At 34.2% G+C, this 17,808-nt stretch overlaps 3 protein-coding genes across 3 annotated transcripts; all 3 read left to right on the plus strand.

Annotated features, from left to right (window-relative positions):
• Window positions 1-293: 293 nt before the first annotated feature.
• Window positions 294-677, plus strand: LOC141696414 (uncharacterized). Its single transcript, XM_074500558.1, has one exon. It carries the CDS (start codon window positions 294-296, stop codon window positions 675-677), a length of 384 nt encoding a protein of 127 aa, XP_074356659.1.
• A 10,768-nt stretch (window positions 678-11,445) lies between these two features.
• On the plus strand, window positions 11,446-11,895 carry LOC141696415 (ATP-dependent zinc metalloprotease FTSH, chloroplastic-like). Its single transcript, XM_074500559.1, has one exon. The coding sequence runs from the start codon at window positions 11,446-11,448 to the stop codon at window positions 11,893-11,895; it is 450 nt and encodes a 149-aa protein (XP_074356660.1).
• Window positions 11,896-15,088: 3,193 nt separating this feature from the next.
• Window positions 15,089-17,602, plus strand: LOC141697923 (bidirectional sugar transporter SWEET4-like). The gene is made up of 5 exons (XM_074502486.1): window positions 15,089-15,313; window positions 15,535-15,571; window positions 15,672-16,050; window positions 16,241-16,360; window positions 17,214-17,602. The coding sequence occupies exons 1-5, from the start codon at window positions 15,271-15,273 to the stop codon at window positions 17,397-17,399; spliced, it is 765 nt and encodes a 254-aa protein (XP_074358587.1). The 5' UTR covers window positions 15,089-15,270; the 3' UTR covers window positions 17,400-17,602.
• Window positions 17,603-17,808: the final 206 nt, after the last annotated feature.

Raw genomic sequence — 17,808 nt, forward strand, 5'->3', positions numbered from 1 at the left:
AAAGTTGTAGATGTTTGTAGAAAAATAGGTTTTGCTGGCTGCTTTATAGTTGATGTGCAGGGGCATGGAGGGGGGTTGACTCTGTTTTGGAAGAATGAAGGTGGTGTTAGTATAACGGATAATTGTTCAAATTATATAGATTTTGAAGTTTCTAATGACCAAGTAGATGGAGATACACGGGGATTTATGGCTACCCTGAGAGAAGCAAACGTGTAGACGCTTGGAATATGATTCGTATGTTGTCTAATAAATTATCATTCCCTTGGTGTATGATTGGAGACTATAACGACCTCATGTTTAACAATGAGAAACGAGGGGGGCGAAATTATCCTCAAACTCTTTTACAAGGTTTTTCGGACACGGTGGCTAATTGTGTTTTAATAGACTTGGGTTATGAAGGGGAGTGCTTTACATGGGAAAGATGTCGAGGTACAGATTTATGGATTCAGGAACGTCTAGACAGAGGTTTAGCAACTCGTTATTGGATGAACTTGTTTCCAAATGCAGTAGTCATGGTGCTAGATGTGTCGACTTCAGAACATTTACCACTTTTTCTTGATCTTGGCAAAAAAGTATACGTGCCTAAAGTGAAGCATTTTCGTTTTGAAAATGTCAGGATTCGTGAGAAAGATTGCTTCGATGTGATTAATAATTGTTGGATGGACATGGACTACTAGTGATTTACTGGTTAAATTGGAGCAATATTGTTTGAAACTTGAAGAATGAGGAGGTGGTTTGGTTAAATAAATGAAAGAGAACCTAAAGCTAATCAAATGAAGAAATTTCGAGCTCGAAGAGATGTTCAGGGTCTGAAGCTATACTGTGAAACACGCTGGAATTTTCTCCGGTTAATTGAGAAATAAGAAATATTCTGGCAGCAGAGAGCCAAACAAATTTGGCTTGCTGAGGGCGATGATAATTCATATTATTTTCATAAATATGCTTCAAAAAGAAAATACAACAACCATATTGTAGGTCTGATGGATGCGAGTGGAGTCTGGAGAGAATTGACGGAGGAGGTTTAGAGCATAATTACAGATTACTTCTCCACCTTATTTCAGTCCCCACAAATCAATGGAATGTTGGCTGATGGAGAAAAAGTTCTTACTGTTACGGATGAACAAAATCAGTCTCTAATGTTACCAGTCCAGGATGAAGAATTCAAGAATGCAGTCTTCGCTATGCACCCGAGCGGGCCAGATTGTCTCAACCCTGCTTTTTTCCAAACTTACTGAAGCATTGTAGGTGCGGACATTGTTAATTTCTGTAAAACCTTTTTTCTAACTGGAGAGCTTCCCAGTGCAGTAAACAACACTCTAGTTTGCCTCATTCCAAAAGTTAAGCATCCACAACACATGACAGAGTTGAGACATATTTCACTGTGTAACGTTCTTATGCGTATTCTTACTGAAGTCATGACAAATAGGTTGAAACCTTGCTTGAATTCAATCATCTTAGACACTCAGAGCGCTTTTGTAGAAGGACGCATTCTTACATATAATGTCATCATTGCATTTGAGGTAAACCATTACATTCGAAGGAAAACCCAAGGAAAGTATGGTGTTGTGGGTTTAAAAATCGATATTTCGAAAGCTTTTGATCGGCTCGAGTGGAGTTTCATTGAAAATATGTTGATAAAATTTGGCTTTCAATCATTATGGATCTCTCGAATCATGGCTTGTGTTAAAACTGTTTCCTACAGTTTTTTGCATAATGGAGAAGTTTTTGGTCACGTTATTCCGCAGCGGGGATTAGTCATTGGGATCCACTCTCACCCTATTTGTATATTATGTGTGCAGCTGGGTTAAGTACAATCATTGATAGAAATGAAGCTCTTGGTTTGGTTCACGGATGCAGGATAGCTAGAGGGGCGCCATCTATATCCCATCTTTTATTCGCGGACGATTGCTACTTATTCTTCAGGGCCACTAGGGTTGAAGCTCGTACTATGAAAAGTATTTTGCATAGGTATGAAACTTTGTCTGGACAAGCTGTCAACTATAATAAATCGAGTGTTACTTTCAGTCCAAATACTCTGATGGATGATCGTTCTAATGTCTATACTGTTTTGGGAGTGCACGAGATTAGTTCTCCTAGCAAATACTTGGGCATGCCTATGTATTTAGGGAGAAATAAAAATGGAGTCTTGATTTCATTGTTGATCAAGTCGCACAGAAGCTTCAATCATGGGAAAATGTCTTTTTGTCCAAAGGTGGCAAGCTAACTCTCTTAAAAACTACTGCCCATGCCATTCCAAACTTTTGGATGAGTCTTTTCTTAATCCCTCCTAGTATATGTGACAAAATTGAGAAGAAAATGAATGGATTTGGGTGGGGGCAAGGCAAGGTGAAATAGTGGTATTAGATGGTCAACTTGGGATGCTCTGTGTGTTTCTAAATATGGGGGAGGCTTGGGAGTCAGAAATTTACGGTGCTTTAAAACAACCATGCTGGCAAGACAGGGGTGGAGAATTTTGACGGAAGAAAACTCTTTGGTATCTAAATTTCTGAAGGCTCGTTATTTTCCCCGTACTGACTTTTTGAATGCTGGTTTGGGTGCCAATCCAAGCTATTTATGGTGTAGTATCTTATCTGCTCAAGAGGCAATCAAAACGGGCTGTCACATGAAAATTGTAGATGGAACAAGTACTAAGGTATGGAAAGTGGCCTGGTTACCTTGTCAAGAAGATGGTTATGTGTCTACGAATTTAGCTCATTGAACTGCAGCATATAATTATTCAGAGTTTGATTACAACATACACAAATACATGGGACTCTGATCTTTTGGATGACTTATTCAATGAGCGTGATCGACAACTGATTAAACGAGTTCCAATCTCTTTTCGATCAAAATGTGATTCATGGCTCTGGTTACCTTGATTCCAAAGGTAATTTCACAGTGAAGAGTATGTACTATCAGCTACAGGGTTCTTATGATATGTCATTTCGACAGTTCTGGCATAAATTATGGACTTTAAAAATTCCAATCAAAGTTATCTATTTTTTGTGGCGAGTCTGTTAGGGTTACTTACCAACAATGTTGGCCTTAAACTTGAGAAATGTTCTGGTAAATAGTTGCTTGCCGCTGGTGTCATCGAGTTAATGAAAGTGATGCTCATGTTTTAATTGAATGTGACTTTGCCAAAACTGTTTTGGCAATGTCTGGACTTCGGTACCACTCAGTTCGTTATCCGGATGAATCTTGCTTTGATATCTTGGTTCGTATATTCCAGATTCTTACTCGTGATCAATGTGCCTTATTTGGGATGGTTTGTTGGAGCCTCTGGAACCGTCGAAATAATTGGGTGTGGAACAAATTGAATGGTTTAGCTTTTGGTGTTAACACTGCTGCTATAAGCTTATTATCTGAATGGAGACGTGCACGAGTTCTTGCTGAAAACCGGAGGAACACATTAAGCTATGTTCACAGTTTATGTTGGACAAAGCCTCCTGAAGGATGGTTAAAAATAAATGTTGATGTTACTCTATGTTGGGATAACTGCATTGGAATTGGAGCAGTGGTTCGAGATTCGAATGGCCAGTTTATTCGAGTGAGCTGCTGTCATTTGGATGGGCGTTGGCAGCCTCGAGAGGCTGATGCTTTGGCTGTATGGAATGCTCTATCCTGGATTCAAGGATTGCAGTATGATCACTGCATTTTTTAGTCTGATTCCAGAATCTTAGTTGAGGCATGCAAAGGTGTTGATGGTGTTAGTAATTTTCCTACAATTGTCTCGGATTGTGTTAGCTTGTGTAAGCACTTTAGTAATGTTAGAGTGCAAAATGTACGTAGATCTGCGAATGGAGTTGCTCACCTATTGACTACTTATTCTTTGTCTGATCTTAGGGGATGGGTTGTTACCCCTCCTGATTTCATTTTCAATGTTCTGAATTCTGATCATTTATAAGTAATGCAAGTTCTTTCCTTAAAAAAAGATTACACTCGTGTCCATACCCTAATAAAAAAGTGCAGAATTATAAATATCATATCATTTTTTTAAAACCTCTCAGAAAGAATACAACACAATAATTTCATAAAAATTTTGAGTTTGTCGAATAGGATGATGAGTAACTCAATTTTATAAATCATATATTTATTTCTTTTAGAATATGAACCGTGGGAATTAAAAATTAAGAATTGTTCTTCCTGTGAAGAATATCCCCGTACAGGAAAGTGCTCCAATACAAACCAATATCATAATACAAACTACAAATCAATAACAGCCACACGTTTAATCCCTTTCTCTAACTTCGCCGTATTTTTCTTCATCTCCCACTCATCAATTTGCATAGCATATTTGCTATATTTTGACGATAAATTAGTATTTAAGATTATCCGAATCACTAAGCTGAAATCAATACTATTCCGGGAACCAGTAGATTTTAGTGATTCTCGTAGGTATAATTACTGATTTATCGCCAAAATATATCAAATATGATATTCATACTGATTGTTAGAGGATATAGAAAAATACAGTGAAGTTAGATTTTAAAAAGAGTTCATCGATTGACGGGAAAAATTCAATTAAAATGGAGGGAATTAGATGGAGTTGTGTGTGGTAGGGTATATTTAAATTGGATATAGTGTAGTTTGTAGTTTATATTTTAATTTAGTTTGTAATGGAGTAAGACTATTCCCCGATACATATGTTGAAGTTAAACCTAATACCTTTATAAGAGATGTAAAAATTTATTCTCACCGTATATTGTTCTTCTATAGGGGAATGATCAAATATAAACTAAAATTAAAATAGAAACTTAAAATTAATCTAAGCCACTAGATCTACCCAATCTAATGGTCCCCCCTAAATCACATCACCCAACTACCCTCTACCCTCCCATACCCAATTTCAGCTTTTCCCCTCCGTTTTTAATTTGATATTTCCTGTCAAATCGTAATTTTTTTTTAAAATCCGATTTCACTGGATTTTTCTACATCTCTCAACGATCGATTTGCATACCATATATGTTATATTTCGAATTAATTTTAAAAAAAATATTTAATTTCTAATTTCTATTCTAAATTGATTTTTATTAGAGTAGCTCCTATATATATAGAGTATAGGTGTAAAAGAACAAACATAATCTAATTATTTTCAGATCTTTTAATCTTGCCCTACATATTTCACTATCATGTTGGGTTTTCAATACTTGCCTTAAATTCTTGGTCCGATAAAAGTAATGATTGCTTGTACATCTTTTCCCGTAACGTAGAAAACATAATTGAATATATAAGATCTTGCGATAAAAACTTATCCCTGGTCTTCATCATATATTTGATTCTTGCTTATTTCACAAAATTTCATTTTTAATGTATATAACCTTAATCATCTAAAACAGTTAGAATGTTATACTAATTGAATGAACATTCATTCAAATTGGATTAATTAAAATATTTTATGTCAACGTTTATACCATTCATTCATATTTTTATGGCATCTGAAAATAATTTTTGCTATTCAATTTTGTGACTAGAACAAAACTCGATAGACGTGGCTTCGCCGTTATTTATTCATGTGTATATGTAATTTGCTTATGGGCGAAGTTTCCAGCTAATTTTCAGATGATGTATCCCCAAAGAAGATGAGGGAACAGTACATATAAGTGGGTCTCATAAAATTTGCTTTAGTTTAGATTTTTGAAAGAGAAGTCTCTGTTCTTGAAGCTGAAGTTGTGGGCATTCTTGAAGCTTTGACCTGGATTAAATCCAAACCAGAAGTAGAAATGGTCTTGGAAACTGATTCTCTTATTGCAGTTGAGGCTATTAACAATGATTCTCTTATTGCAGTTGAGGCTATTAACAATGATTCTCATTACCAACTAGAGGTTGGTCACGTTTTCGATGAATGCAGAAGAGTGATTCGTAGTGGTAAGTTGATTACTCTTCATCATGTTAGTCGACTAGTTAATAAGATAACTCATTTTTTAGCTCGCTCGTACTTCTTTCGGAAATCGGAACTATTTGGTTGAGGTAGTGATTTACAATTTATCGGACAATTTTTGAAAAATCAGGATAATTTATCGACGATTTATCGGAAATCGGCCAAGTCGGACAAATATTTTTGATCGATTTATCGATGATTTATCGGCGATTTTTGAAAAATCGACCGATTTCTTTAACAGAGGCTGCAAGTCTAATAGTTCCCTCGAAATTTTGTCAAATACGCGAAATGTGTCGAAGGCACTTTGGTTTGATGTTTCTAAACGAGAATGAAGTTTGTTTGTTTAAAAAAAAATGAATATGAAAATGTATCGATATCGAAATATTTTTTCATCCGGTTGTCGTCTTCTACGTGATTGTCTCTAAAATATTTTTGATACGTACACATTCCTACTTATTAAAACCCTAGCGAACTAAAATTTTCTGGTTACAAATTAAATACATAAATCCGGTAAACAGTCTTCTAAAATTCAGAAATCGGCAATATTAAAGGTATTTTTTAGTAGGGATGAACACAAACCGCAAAAACCGCCCGCACCGTACCAATCCGCACCGCAAAACGCGGTTTTAAATTTTCTTGATGGGGTTACGGTTAGAATTTTTAATAAACCGCGCGATGCGGTGCGAGTTGTGGTTTTAAATTTCTGAAATGCAGTTCAAACCGCACAATATTATATATATATATATATATAATACTTATATTTCATGATTTCATTTATTAAGTCTGATTCCATTTAACATACTGGCAGTGCTTGCTTATTGATCATCTTATTTCTGCAATACCAATTGTTGCGTAGTGATCATCCTGTTTGTGTTTCTTCAAAAATAATGAGACACACGGTACAAAGCCAACTATTTAATAGTAAACTTATTTAATTGCCGAGCCAAGCTTCTACGTTAAATTTTATGGTGTGTAATTTCTAATTTGTATTATTGAAGAATATTGACGACTTTGTTATATTATTCGGAAATTTAATTTAAATTTAAGTTTTATATTTATTTAAATTTTTTGAACTTGTAATGTATAAACTGCACCACACCGCACCGCATTTTCGTGGTGTGTTTTATGCGGTTTTTGAGAGTACGCGGTGCGGTTGCAGTTTAGAAATTTGATCAAACCGCATGTGCGGTTTGAGGAAAAAACACCGCCCGCACCGCGCTCACCCCTATTTTTTAGTGTTATCGGATAGTCGGTGATTAATCGGAGTATTAATCGAATCAATTAAATTAGTAATATAATAAATATAAGTTTAATTAAATTTCATTAAGCTTTCATAGGATTTATAAAAATAATATCACATATTTGATTTATATTTGATATTACATATTTTTTTATAGTTGATTTATACATATTAATTAATACTCACTACTTAATAGTTAGAAAATTAGTACATATTATATATAAATTAGATATAAATTCATAATCTGCTAAAATTAGTTATATAACAAATCATGAGATTGTGAAATCAATGAATCAATCGAGTATATTTTCGGGAGAATCAAGAGTAATTCACTTGAAGAAACTTTATTATTAGAGATTAGGATATAGGGGACATATGATACTTAGTATAAGTCAATATATTTTTATTAAATATTAACTATTATTTTGAATTTCAATTTTTCATTATTTTTTTATTGTTTTTCACCTTTTGACCGAACTTACCGATTTTTGATCTGTACTAACTGATTTTTGCCCGATTTAAAAAAAATACGCTTTATCCCGATTCTTGATTAATCGAGACGAGATTCATTCAAACTCCGATTAATTAGCCGATTTTTAGAATATTGCCTGAAAGTTATAATTGATATGCATGACACGAAGATACCTGGGTTTCTTTAAAACATGTTTCAACTCTTTGACATGTGTGAGTTTAATAGTATCTTTACTAAATTATAATAATCAAAATGAGATATAATTTAATATATGTTTGTTTTGATTAGTTTAGTTATCCTTTCGATCATATCTTATTAATCAAATGATCAGAACCGTTAAATTCGAATATTAAAAAAATATACAGTTTCATGTTCGAATCCCGTAAACGACAAACTAAATTATTACTTATATACAATCCAAGTTATCATGTTCGAGTCCGAGCAACAACAAAAATTTGTATTATTATATACACTATCCAAATACTACGCAAATTTTCAGGTTCGAATGATGTCAATAATAAATATATTTATATTATTATTTATAAACATACAAATAAGTATATATTATTTTACAATGTTTGATCATTCAAGTTAAATTTATTATCAAATTAAAATTTTGATTATGTTAACTAATTATAATATTTTATAAATTTTATTAAAACCTGTAAACATAATAAAAATAAAAAATATTAATGATAATCCGTATCGCACACGTAAAGTTAAAGTACGAAATTGGACGTGGCCAAACGCATGCGAATTAGGTGCAACATTTTCACATACATGCGATGACTAACCGGCCTCACCACAATCGAAATAAAGTGATAAACCTATCTACCTATATATATTCCCATACTAACCGTTCCATTTATCTTCCACTATAACTACTTAATCATTTTTATTTTTTTAAATAATCAATTGTTGTCTTGTTGATATTGCAACAACTAATTAGAGAGTTACCTTCATCTAGGTAACATGTAGTTAGGGCTGCATATGGGTCGGGTTGGCCGGGTTAAAAGGCGATTTTACAACCCGACACAATTAAATTGTTTTGAAATTTTTAACCCAACCCGTAAAATATAAGTTTGTAACCCAATCCTACCCGTCGTACATCGGTTTGGGTCAGGTTGGGTCATTTTGGATGGGTTGAATGATCCGATAAAAAAAATTAAAAAACTATTAATTATCGCTCATTTTAAAAATTTAAATAAAAATAAAATGTGTATAACTTATAATTATAGTACTAATATTAAAATTTGATTAACATCATAGTTTTAGTAATGTATATCATATCATAAATCACATGCATCCCCAAATAAATTAACCATACACCTGTAAACGAAAATGAATATGCAAACATAAATTGAACAAATAAAATTCTAATATTACTTGAAAATCTTAATATGATATTGGAGATGGAAAAAAAATACACAAGCCATTTGAGATATTATAGTTGTTACGTGTGAAAACATATGATACATATCAAACTTAAAAAATTAAGATATTATAGTAGCTACGTGAAAACATACGAGAAGAGGTATAAATACATATCAAACTTTAAAAATTATATAAAATTATGGATGATATATTAATGAATCGGGTTGGGTTGGGTTAGGGTAAAAATATTTATAACCCGTACCCAACCCATTTATGTCCGGTTGATCAAGAAACAATCCATCTATAATTCGATTTACGTTGGGTCGGGTTTTTCGGATTGAAAAAGGGTTGGGTGGAGTCGGGTTGGCCGATTTGCTCAACCCATGTGCAGCCCTACATGTAGTGATGTTAAAGGAAAGAATAGTGTTAGGTGTACATAATTTTGTACCAAATATTTGTATATAATAACATGGCATTTGATGTGGGGTGTTTTAACTGATTTTGTTGATGTATATACAGGAGGTCCATTTCGATTAAAACACATCACATGTTATTATGTAAATACAGTTAAAACATATCACATGTTATTATGTAAATACAGGAGGTAATTTAAATAAAAATGAAATGTTTATAACTTATAATTATAGTACTAATATTAAAATTTGATTAACATCATAGTTTTAGTAATGTATATCATATCATAAATCACATGCATCCCCAAATAAATTAACCATACACCTGTAAACGAAAATGAATATGCAAACATAAATTGAACAAATAAAATTCTATCATATTACTTAGAAATCTTAATATGATATTGGAGATGGAAAAAATATACACAAGCCATTTGAGATATTATAGTAGTTACGTGAAAACATATGATACATATCAAACTTAAAAAATTAAGATATTATAGTAGCTACGTGAAAACATACGAGAAGAGGTATAAATACATATCAAACTTTAAAAATTATATAAAATTATGGATGATATATTAATGAATCGGGTTGGGTTGGGTTAGGGTAAAAATATTTATAACCCGTACCCAACCCATTTATGTTCGGTTGATCAAGAAACAACCCATCTATAATTCGGTTTACGTTGGGTCGGGTTTTTCGGGTTGAAAAAGGGTTGGGTGGAGTCGGGTTGGTCGGTTTGCTCAACCCATGTGCAGCCCTACATGTAGTGATGTTAAAGGAAAGAATAGTGCTAGATGTACATAATTTTGTACAAAATATTTGTATATAATAACATGGCATTTGATGTGGGGTGTTTTAATTGATTTTGTTGATGTATATACAGGAGGTCCATTTCAATTAAAACACATCACATGTTATTATGTAAATACAGTTAAAACACATCACATGTTATTATGTAAATACAGGAGGTCCATTTCAATTAAAACACATCACATGTTATTATGTACAAAATTTTGTAAATCATTCTTTACCCTAAGTATTTTTCATTTTCCTAAGAAAAAATGATCACTAATTGTTAGAATAATATAAGATCCTGGAAAGGGCCATTCTCTAACACCTTGAGGTTTTAGAGTAACTGGTTCCTTGACATGGTATCAGAGCTCAGGCTGGCAGAGGACTCAGGTTCGATCTCTGCCACCTCCAACATTTCTCACAATTTATGAGGGACACGAAAGGAAAATTTATGCCCCAAAGATGGGCGCCTGTGATCCACTCTTCGACCCATAAATGGGCTTTCGAGTGAGGGGGAGTGTGGAGGTCATGGGTATAGATGATATTTATGTATATATAAATACTAGCTCAGAGAAGGGAAGTTTGGGTGAGAAAAATTAGAATTTATTTTAGTTTTAGATCTAGCAATATTTCGCACATGAGGTGTTTGAGAAAATGTCAAAGAGAATTTATATTTTTGCACATGGATTGTCACTTGGGTTGGAAGACTATAGTTATCATAATTGTGATGGTAACGGAGGTTATAGTTTAGTGGTCACCAGTTGGTTCCAATTGAATTGATAGATTCAACTACTTAGGATTTTGAAAACAAGGCCGAAGAAAATCAGAAAAGTAGTGATTTACAAGAAAATATTTGGAACTCTGAAATTTCTATTGCGGGTCAAGTTGAAGCAGTGGTAGATGAAAATAAGTTTGCAGCTTTTGAGTCTGTGGATATTGAAGAGGCCGAGAATTCTCTGGTTTTTAATGTTAAAGAAAGCTGTTTGGAATATGTAAATGAGGGAGGTGGAAAAGATTAAGATTTTTCTGCCTAATCATGCTAAAGAACAAAAAAACGGAAGTGTACTGGAATATGAAATTGTTGATAAATCTGTGGAAAATGAAAGTTGTCCAATGTAGGTATTACTCAAGCACCAGGAAACACATTTGTGGATATCTAGTTTTGATGCAGCAGAAGTGCCATTTAAGTTGTTCCGGAAGTGAGTTTGTTAAATTATATGTTGGCAAGGAAGCATCCCATGTCCAAAATTATTTTGACTGGGCAAAAATGGCGGCTCCATCTACTATATTTAGAGATGAGGTTGATGCTGTAGCAAGTGATGACAAGTTTCACATTGTCAGCAACGATGAAAAAGAGCAAACTTTGAACCAGTTACTCACTGAGATGGATGGCTTTCACAGTAACTCGGCAGTGATTATTTTACGAGCAACCAATCGATCATATATTTTGGACCCTGTACTTCACCGCACTGAAAGATTTGATCGTGTTATTCTGGTCGAGACACTTGAAAGAACTGGAAGAGAAGCTATTTTGAATGTACATGTTTCCAAAGAGGAGCTTCCGCTAGGAGAGAATGTTGATCTAGGTGATATAGCTTCTATGACAACTGGTTTCACTTGGGCAGACCTTGCAAATTTAGTGAATGCAACTGCTCAGCCTAATTCAGTCTCTAACAAGACACTTAGATTTCCACTACGGTTCACGTATCGTTGTTAAGGCCAGCCATTTGCAGAGTTGCCTGATAAGGATTTGCATCAATATGATGTACAATCTCTCCCGAAGTCGGTTCTCATGGTGTCAACTATGCATGATAGAACAACTAGTGAAACTGTACAGAGAATCTCATCTGAGAAAGCGTCTTTCAGCGTATGATGGTAGAAAGAGTTTGTATACAACATGGCCTCTTCCGTTTGTCAATAAGGAGTTCAAGATTGTTCTGACTGTGAAAATGATGGATTTGGTAGTGTAAGGAGGGAACAGGATTTTCAAGTTGTAATCAAGTTAGCTTCACGAGCTGTCTTGCACCACCTGGAAATATTTTTAAAGGGAAGTCAGGCTGACGCACCTCAAGAAGCACTGCAGGTGCTGCACGTAATTTTCAAGATAATTTGGCTACCAGCTCAGAACTCGCACCGATGTGCACAATATCGGGAATTCGGTTTAATCCTAATCATGTGTTTCTAGTTACTGGTGCACGTTATGATCAAGTTGATAGAGTGTTAAAAACACGTTTTCAGGAGGGGCAGAAACTTAAGAAGCTGGATCCTATTGTTTGTTATTCTGCCAGAAAATAATGGTTCACTATATGGTGATTTGAAGAGAATTTATGAGACAGACCTTGGAATACTATTTTATTAATGCATCCACTGGTATGTGACCGCCCAACAATAATTTTTGGTACTGATGTCACCCATCCTCATCCTAGAGAATATTCTAGCTCTTCGATTGCAGCAGTTGTTGCTTCCCAAGATTGGCCAGAGATAACAAAGTATGCTGGCTTGGTTTGTGCCCTTTTATGGATTGTTGAAGCCGATAGGTCACTCCATTAAAATGACCAAGTACTCGTGCTTGTTTTGAGCTATGTGAGCATTTACAGTTGAGCTTGCATAGCGTCAAGTTGGCTGATATTGTTGAGCTCTGTGAGCAATTATCCTCTAATGGCAAGCAAAACCAGGACTCCTCTAATGGTAAGCAAATCCGGGAGGCCTCTAATGGCAAGTAAAGCCAGGTTTCCTCTAATGGTAAGTAAAGCCAAGAGTTCTCTAATGGCAAGCAAAGTCAGGACTCAAATTGAAACAGTCCTCTAATGACAAGCAAATCCAGGATTGCTCTAATGGCTAGCAAAGCCAGGCTCCTTTAATGGAAAGCGAAGTCAGGACGTTTAGAATTCCGCCAAATTCTGTTGAGGTAGGCTATGAGCCTTGCAGTGCCTTTGAAAGCAGATGTTAATGGTGAAGAAATGAAAAGATCGATGGAAGATTCGGAAAAGAAGCCGTGATCAGATATTCTGTACACTTTTGTTTTTTATGTCACCTAATAGGATCATGTAGCTGCATCAGTTTGTTATCATCAAGCTAGGAGCTTCACTGTGTTCCCGCTCCTTAGCTTGATGGGGAGTATTAAGGAATAAGGGTAGAATAGACTTTTACTGAGCCTATTAGTCTTTCTTGTTAAATAAACTTCTACATATCAGAAGAAGACAGAGACTTTACAAAAGGGATTAGAAGCAATGTAACCATTTCATTTTTTTTCCGGTTGTTTAGTTATTCAATGCTTAAGAGTTCTTTAATTTACAAAAGTTATCATGGTATCAGAGCTTAGGCTAGCGGGGGAATTAAGGTTCGATTCCCAGTCACCCACAATATTCTCACAATTTATTGTGGACACTAAAAAGGCAATTAATATATCAAAGATGAGTGAAGACAATTAATACCCCAAAGATGGATGTCGGTGTTCCACTCTTCAACCCATAAATGAGCTTTCGAGTGAGGGGGAGTGTTAAATATATGATCCTATTGGGGTCTTACTCTAACATCTTAAGATTTTAGATGAGCTGATTACTCAACACTAATGTAATTCCTTCTTCTTTGTAAATAATTCTGTATGATAAATTCTGATGACAATGATTATACCAAAGCTGTTTTATCTACTACAGGTAATTATCATGTACTAGCTAGACAGAACTCTTATGTACGTATGCAGTACTCCTTCATCTCCATGACTCCATTCATAGGGGTCACCATCCGAATGATGTATACATATTGCTAGCTAGATTATTTCAATTGTAAATTGTGTGTCTCCCTCAAAGTCAGCATTGTTACTCAGACAAGTTTAAATACGGTACTACAAGAAAACTTGATGTTTCTATTATTTATAATAAATAATCGTATATCCTCTCGTTTTTAACAGATTTTGTTGTAACGGTACCCTAATTATTCATGCATAATCAATTTCAACGTTTCTTGATAAAAACACTCTTAATTTATAACTCGCTTGACCTGGATGTGCATGCATTAAAAAAAATCAGTACTTACAACCTTAACTAGGTTTAGTGAATCTTTTGCTAATTAAACAAGGGTGCTAATTTCTAATAAACAGTATTATATAAGTCATATTTAACATAATATTTCAGAACTCTTAGATTATTATTTTAAGAGTCCAGATCTAACAATTTTTTTTACCCTTCCGCGGATATTTACCGCGTAAGGACTTTTCTCACTCCCGCGAAAAATATCCGCTGAAATGAAAAAAATCTTCCGCGGAAAATATTCGTGTAAGGGTAAAAAAAATCCTAAAACCCTTGATATATTTTTCGCGGAAGAGTAAAAAAATATTTAAATCCGACACCACTAGAATAATATATTAGATAAAATTTAATCAGCACACTATTGGGAGGGAGCAGGACCCATTACACAAAATTAAAATCTAAGACCTTCTTCGCAATATAATCGGAAAAAAACTGGATAACCCTGGTAGCTAGGACTGCAGCAACATAGCAATTACAACCCCAGCTGCAATGAAATAATTCAGTGGGTAATGGATAAGTGTGACTTAAATGGAGTAACAATAACTATCTACACTATCCGGTCCATAAATTACATGCCAGTGCCTGGTTTTTAAATACATATTTCACAATTAAACAATAAATACACGTTACTGAAACATTATTTCTTAATTTTACAACACATCAAAAATATAAAATCATTATAAAAAAAATATCAGAAGACTGTTGTTATGGGGATTCAATGATTCATGCACATCACCTAACTAGGGTTTTGAGAACCTTGAAGCTTGTGCCAATTCCAGCAAGATTTCTCTCTTTCCTCATTTAACCTACCACCATCTCTCTCTTACATATCCTTCTACAAAGTATTCACTGTCCAATACAGTACAACAATTTAAGCAACTTGTAATGCTTATTTGTAAGATAATCATAAATATTAGCCTCTTGGTTCTCTCCTACTTCCTGGCCCCTCTATATATATCACTCTTTCTCCATTTCCTTTTCCATAAAATAAATCACTTCACTTTCTCTTATTCTACCCCCTTCATTTTTCTCATATTCTCACTTCTTTTATATCTTCATTAACCATGGTTTCCGCAGATGCTGTTCGTACTGTTGTTGGAATCATAGGTTAGCTCGCCTTTGCTACCATTCTCGTACTACAAAAAAAACACCTAAATGTCACGTCAATATGTGTATATCTAACATCATGTCCATAAATTATGTTTTGCTTCCATGCATTATGGGTGCTATATGCATAGTAGCTAAGTCATGGTTGTTTTGTTTGTTATTAAAATAGAGGTTTTATTTACGTGATTCTAATTTTTTTTATTATGTTCACTTGCATGCAGGAAACATTATTGCACTCATATTGTTCCTGTCACCAGTGTATGTTCTAGACTCTGAAAGATATACAGTTTCTTTGATTTTCTTTTCCAAGAAATTAAATGTGTTCGAATAATATTAGTTTTTAATTTAATATTTTCAGGCCAACATTTACTATTATCTGGAAGAAGAAGTCTGTGGAACAATTCTCAGCAGTGCCATATTTAGCCACTCTTTTCAACTGTGGCATGTGGATTCTCTATGGTCTTCCATGGTTTCATCCCAATAGCTTCCTAGTCCTCACTATTAATGGCTCCGGATTCATCATTGAGCTTGTTTACTTGATGATCTTTCTTACTTACTCCGATAAAAAGAAGAGAAAACATGTTATCCTCGTAGCTTTAGCTGTGCTCGCTTTTATAGGAGTTGTGGCACTCATGGTTCTCACCTTAGTTCAGAGCGTGAAGTTGCGGACGACAATTGTAGGAAGCATATGCATGGTTGGTTGCTTTCTCATGTACGCCTCGCCATTAGCTGTCATGGTAAGTGCCACACACTCACATACTATTTTATCTTGACTCGGGAATCAGGATTAGGGTCTGGCGTGGGTAAGATGTAGTCTGGTAAATGTTTTATTTAATTATTTGCTATCTCTAATCATATATATGCACGTAAATTACTGAAAGGTATAGATTCTATATATACTCACTTTTGTTTATATTGATGGTGCAGAAACTAGTGATTACAACAAAGAGTGTGGAGTATATGCCATTTAACCTCTCCTTATTTTCTTTTCTCAATGGGGTTACCTGGACTGCTTATGCTCTCATCAAATTTGATCCATATATTGCTGTATGTCTTTTTTTTTTACTTATCTGCATAAATATTTATTGATGTTCAAAACTGGAAATCTGGAAATTGCATGTTACAGCATTTATTAAGTGCATGAATTGCAATCTTGTTTTGTCATGCAAGTTAAATGTACTTACCAAAATTAGAATTTTCTGTTAAGAAGTCAGTCAAGTGTACTACATAGCCGGAATCTGACCTGAATTTCTGTTTAGAACATCCTTAAATGCATTGTTTGTCTTTAAGATAAGAGAGCACGTGCCAACAAATTTATATGATCATCATCTAATTATCTAAATTTAGAAATCTATTACATTATTATTGATATTCTTATACTCAATATCCAGATATACCCCCTATATTTAGGCGGAATTATGATCCTTCTGGAGTTTCCGGTGATAAATAACTTTTGTTATTGTAGTGACATAGTAATATTTAGCAATCTAAAACAATAATCTACCCTTAATAATAAAATGAAGTAGCGATATATATGTCTTTTTAATCATTCTGCAACTAGCTGTCTATATATATGCATATTGACATGATATGAGTCATAACATTTTGAATCAAAGCTTTTCATCGACAAATATGTATACAGAATGTTAAATTAGCAGCAGTCTTAAAATGCTTGCTAAATGCTAATTAATATCCTACTATATATCCCAACCATGAAAATGTAATGAACATCCTACAATGCTCAGGCTGTCTTCTCACTTCTCAGAATATATTTGCTTAAACACTATACTTGTCTTCTCAGAACATATCCTTAATAATTATTTAAAATTAAATAGCATCTTTTGAACAGATATAAATTTGTTCATACAGTTTCATAATAATTTGGTGTTTATTGATGCAGGCTCCAAATGGACTAGGCACACTGCTTGGAATGGCCCAATTGATACTGTATGCCACCTTTTACAAATCGACAAAACAGCAACTGGCTGCAAAACAGAGCAAACTTGAGTTGGGTCTGGCAGACCATTATATTGTACCAGTGTCTTCAACGGACCCTAAAAAGTTCCAGAATGGTGCTCATGTTTGATTTGTATGGACACAAAGTGACAGATCAAAATGATTTCTGTACTTTGATATCTATATTTTATCCCAAAAACAACAAAAAATACAACAAGAGTGACAAAAAAAAGAATGTTGCTTGTTAACCATAAGTGATAAATTGACCATTGGAGGTCAGGTGATCACCAGCAGCTGTTGTAACCTTATCGTAATTCATCTTTTTTGTTTGTATGATAACGCGTTTCTTTTGGTAAACAACAAAAATGAAGCAATAACCTTAACTCTAAACAGTTAGTTATAAACAAAAATATATAGTAGCATTTCAAATGAAACGGTGATTAAATTAATGGAAAACTGGTGTTACAATAAACAAGCTAAGTTTCAAAGGGCTGCTCTAACCTCTAAACTATAAGGTTTCTCAATGGGTGATTAACTTT

This window comes from Apium graveolens, chromosome 11 (genome assembly GCF_009905375.1).
Source record: "Apium graveolens cultivar Ventura chromosome 11, ASM990537v1, whole genome shotgun sequence".
Classification (NCBI taxonomy): Eukaryota; Viridiplantae; Streptophyta; class Magnoliopsida; order Apiales; family Apiaceae; genus Apium; species Apium graveolens.